This window comes from Dendrobates tinctorius, unplaced genomic scaffold (genome assembly GCF_039654945.1).
Source record: "Dendrobates tinctorius isolate UK_male_01 unplaced genomic scaffold, ASM3965494v1 ptg000158l, whole genome shotgun sequence".
NCBI classification, from domain to species: domain Eukaryota; kingdom Metazoa; phylum Chordata; class Amphibia; order Anura; family Dendrobatidae; genus Dendrobates; species Dendrobates tinctorius.
In genome coordinates, this window is record NW_027361825.1 from 15,672,545 (window position 1) to 15,677,256 (window position 4,712).

Consider the following 4,712-nt stretch of genomic DNA (forward strand, 5'->3'; position numbering starts at 1 on the left):
GCTACATAAATCATTTACATGCATCATGCTTCACTGGGGGCAAGGATTTTATTGTAGCTACTGTGAACAGTTGTAGAGTATATTTAACTACTTAGTACTTATATATGTAAAAGGTAGCAGATTTTACTGGCAATACTGTATAATCATTGATATAGTAATTAACACCTTAAGGTAATAGTGTTATTTATATACAAATTTAAAAACGTAGTTAAAAGTTAGACTAAATCATGCTTCTTAAATCAATTTTACTGACATCTTGAAATTGATTATTTTGAAAAAATACATGGAACTTAAAAATGTAAGTATGGTAACCTCTTTCATCATTACTGGGATCTCAGATGAGCCTTTGTTGCAGTTTTTTGTTTTCCTCTTGGTTCTGTTCATTTATCTCATCACTCTCGGAGGTAACATAACTATCTTTATCCTCATTTGTCTGGATTACCATCTCCATACACCCATGTACTTTTTCTTGGCCAACTTGTCTATTTTGGACATTAGTTGTTCTTCAATCACTCTTCATAAAATCCTTACTTCTTTCCTATCGGGAGATGATTCTGTCTCAGATCTTGAATGTGCTGTGCAAATTTTTGCCTTTTTGTCTTTGACTAGTGATGAACTATTGTTTTTGACAGCTATGAGTTATGATCGCTACGTTGCTATCTGTAATCCCTTACGTTATCATCTCATCATGGATTCTAAACTTTGCTCCCTTTTGGCCTCTTTATGTTGGGTTATTGGTTTACTGGAAGGCATACCACTTTTTATGGGGATCTATAAATTAACTTGTTTTGTGTCCAACAAGATAGACCACTTCTTCTGTGACATTGTACCCATCATGAAGTTGTCATGCAGTGACACATCTTTTCTTCAGTTGTATATTTTCACTGAAGGTGTGTTTCTTGGTGGTTTCACCCCATTTGCCCTTACATTCATTTCTTACATCTTCATAATTAGCACCATCTTGTCTATACGTTCTAGCACTGGCAGACGTAAAGCCTTCTACACATGCTCCTCGCACCTTACAGTTGTCATCTGTCTCTATGGTTCTCTCGTCTTCCAATATCTGAGGCCAACTTCATCCATCAATTTACGTTCCAGTAAATATTTCTCTTTATTTAATACAGCTGCCGTCCCTATTTTGAACCCCCTTATCTACAGCTTAAAGAATAAAGACGTGAAAGCTGCTATAAAAAGAAAAATGGGAATTACTGCTGTGTCAACCAAATTCCAAAGCCATAATTGACATGTGAAAACCATTATTCATATACCTTAAACTTACAGAAAGCAATAAGTTATTTGAGCTTACAATAAAGGATCTTGTTCATTGGATGTATATGCGATTCCAGACACTCTGTGGACAATTGTATCCTCAAACAACATTTTGAAGTAACTTTGTACTACATAGCTTAAAGGGTTTTCCAATCAGGGCAAAACTTTTGCAAGCAATGCAGGCTGCCTAATACTAACAGTGTGTAATGAAATGTTAGGATTTGGTTCTGCTGGTTGGTTTGAAATATACATACTTGTGGTCACATGCCTGCTATATTTTTCTCCACTTCTCTCAGTGTTCTGTTGAAGGATCACATGCCGTCTAGATTCTCATCCACTTTTCTCAGTGTTCTGTTGAACAGTCACATGCTGTAAGCATTCCGGATGTTCCTTGGAGCCTGTTTTGCTTGTCCAAGATGGAGTCTGGTACTTCGCCCTGTCCTGGAACCTCCTGTCTGTCCTCCTACTAAAGTCCAGGTTGGGAGATCCTCCTTGTCTAAGTATTTTGTTGCTGTCTGCTTCTGAGCTACCTCCTAGCTTGCCTCTGAAGTTCCTGCTGCTTCTCGTTACTCAGTGCTCTGCCTCACCACTTCCAGTTGCCTTCAGTCTTCTAAGCTGCTTCTGGATCCTGGCTGGGGTTACCTACTGTCCTGACTTCTGAGACTGTGTCTGTTGTGGGCTTCTCAGCCCAAAAGGTACATTTAATGACCTTCTCCCTGTTATGCTTCACCCATGTATTTCTGGACATCCTGAAAGGTGTCATCTCCTCTATCTGCATAGTTCTGGACTTCCATGTATAAGTGCCAGTCGTACTCTTGCTTCTTATTACTGGTGGACTTCCATGTATAAATGCCGGTCGCATGCTTGCTGCATATTACTGCTGAACTTCCACATATAAGTGGCAGTCGCATTCTTGCTGCAGGACTTGTCTGTTTTAGTGGCTGCTCCCTGCTACTAAGTTTGCTGAACATTTATTGTTTTGTGCTGTCACTTCGTTGAAATTGCAGGAAAGTCTCTGTTAGTTTATGTTGTACTTCTTTCTTTGTTAAATACTCTTATTTGTCTCAGCTTTGTTCTCAGACTCGTTTTATCCCACGCAATCAGATTCCATAGTACCCACAAAATTGTTTCACATGCCGACTAGATTCTCATCCACTTTTATCACTGTTCTGTTGAACAGTCACATGCCGGCTAGATTTTCCTCTGCTTCTTTCTTTGTTCTGTTGAACAGTTACATGTCAACTAGATTCTCATCCACTTCTCACAATGTTCTGTTGAATGTTCACATGCCGGCTAGATTGTTATCCGTTTATTTCAGTGTTCTGATGAACAGTCACATGTCTGCTAAATTTTCCGCCAGTTCTCTCATTATTCTGTTGAACATTCACATGCCAACTTTATTCTCATCCACTTCTCTCTCTGATGACACTCTGGTTAGCTTATAACTGCAAGTATACAAGTTTCTTGAACTGACTAGCAGAAACAAATCCTAACATTCTGTACATTATACACTGTCAGTATTCAGCAACCTTCACTGCTTGCCAACAGTTAACCATGTGTTAGAAAAACCCTTTAAGATCTTGAGCCTAGAGTTGCATTTATAATTCAGTTAGATGGTACTGTAATCAATTCACAATTTGGTCACCGACACAACGCTTTCAACTTATCTGAGTTTCTGAAATATACTGCTGAGTCGTTAATTTTATCATGTTGTCATTTCTAAATATTTTTGTAAGCAGTGTAATTTTCATAATAAATTTTACATTTTTAAAACTTTGATCCTTGAATGCTCAAAATGTATCCATAGTACTAACCCATTGACTACTAAAAATCTTTGTGTAATAAACCTAATTATTCACTTTTGGTATTTATAGGATACTAAATATATCTTTATATCATGAATGTTACTTGCATATACATGATCACAATATAATTTGAATCTTATTTAAATTTACTAGGCAACTGGGCATCATTCTAGAAATAAATAACATGGCATATTATATGCTGTAGATTACTGGATAAAGGTTTTATGATGATTGTCATAACAGGAGTCACAAAGAATAATTTGTGCTTATAGATTTTTTTATTTGAGATAAACATTGAAGGACAACAAGTTATGATTGCCCTATTTTTTGTTGTTTTTCATTGTTGTAATATTTTACTTTTCCTTAGACATAGCCATGCGAGTTCTTGTGGGTTTTTTTTTTGCAGGATTGCATTTCTTAGCAACATCAATTTGGGGTCCATAAAATTTTTAAACTAACTTTTAGAAAGCTTTTTAGGAAGAAATAGAAAAACAAATGCTTTGCTAGTGTTTTTTAGACATTTTAAATGTTATGCATTGATCATGTTGCAAAAACAAACTGTTACATTTATTCTCTGGATCTTTTCGATTATGGCTATACCAAATTTATATACCGTATATACTCGTGTAAAAGCCGACCCGAGTATAAGCCGACCAGAGTATAAGCCGACCCCCTAATTTTGCCACAAAAAACTGGGAAAACTTATTGACTCGAGTATAAGCTGAGGGTGGGAAATGCAGCAGCTTTCGTTAATTTTTAAAAATAAAAATAGATACTAATAAAAGTAAACTGGTGGCCCCATAAGATGCTCCATTGTTATAATTGGGTCAACGAGGAGGAGAGAAAGACCAAGCTAAGCCACAGAAAACCAGAGAGGTTGGTAACTAAGCGGATTGCAGACCCCTGATCCTATCCACACAACTAGCAGAAGCCGTGGAGCGTACCTACGGTGATCCTAGACGCCTCAGCACAGCCGGAGAGCTAAATAAGCCTAAAGCAAGAAAGGGGAAATCTAAACTGCCCCAGAGCAGACCCCAAGGGAATAGATAGCCCCCAAACATATACTATCGGTGAGACAAGATGAAAACACAAACGCAGGTAGGAAAATAGACTGAGCAAACGATGGGGCCCACAATAACTAGACAGGACAGGAAAGGAAAGACACTGTCTGCAATCATGCAAAAAACCCTGCAAAAAATGTCCAACATGTCTGATAGAAAAATACTGAAGTCGCACGACTTCGCCCACTATATCAGCGCTCTGGTATATTCTGAAAGCAGAGCAAAAAGAGGCCAATCTAATAAGGGACAAAAACAAACTGGCACAAGCAGTAACATATGGATGGAGATTCAGCACAGCCCCAGCCGGAGCTGGCTGACCACACAAAACTAAAATAGACAAAACCAGATCAAATGTGAACAATAGCAAAAGAAGACTTAGCTGAGCATGCAGGGACTGAGCTGGAAACTAAGACCTCAGGAGGCAGGAAAAAATCACCAGCAGGGATAGAGGGAGTCGGCTGTCTTAAATCCAGTCAGAAACCCCAGATCTCCAATCATCCTCCTCATTATCAGGTGGCAAGCCTCTGTTAATCAGATCAGCTCCATTACCTCCAGTAACCACCAGAGGGAGCCCAGA

At 38.3% G+C, this 4,712-nt stretch overlaps 1 protein-coding gene across 1 annotated transcript; it reads left to right on the plus strand.

The window, feature by feature from the left end:
* Nucleotides 1-283: 283 nt before the first annotated feature.
* Nucleotides 284-1,243, plus strand: LOC141052164 (olfactory receptor 5V1-like). Its single transcript, XM_073549393.1, has one exon. The coding sequence runs from the start codon at nt 284-286 to the stop codon at nt 1,241-1,243; it is 960 nt and encodes a 319-aa protein (XP_073405494.1).
* Nucleotides 1,244-4,712: the final 3,469 nt, after the last annotated feature.

Bases quoted from the DNA above. Each gene is read 5' to 3' on its own strand.
- LOC141052164 (XM_073549393.1), top strand. From the start codon at position 284: ATGGAACTTAAAAATGTAAGTATGGTAACCTCTTTCATCATTACTGGG.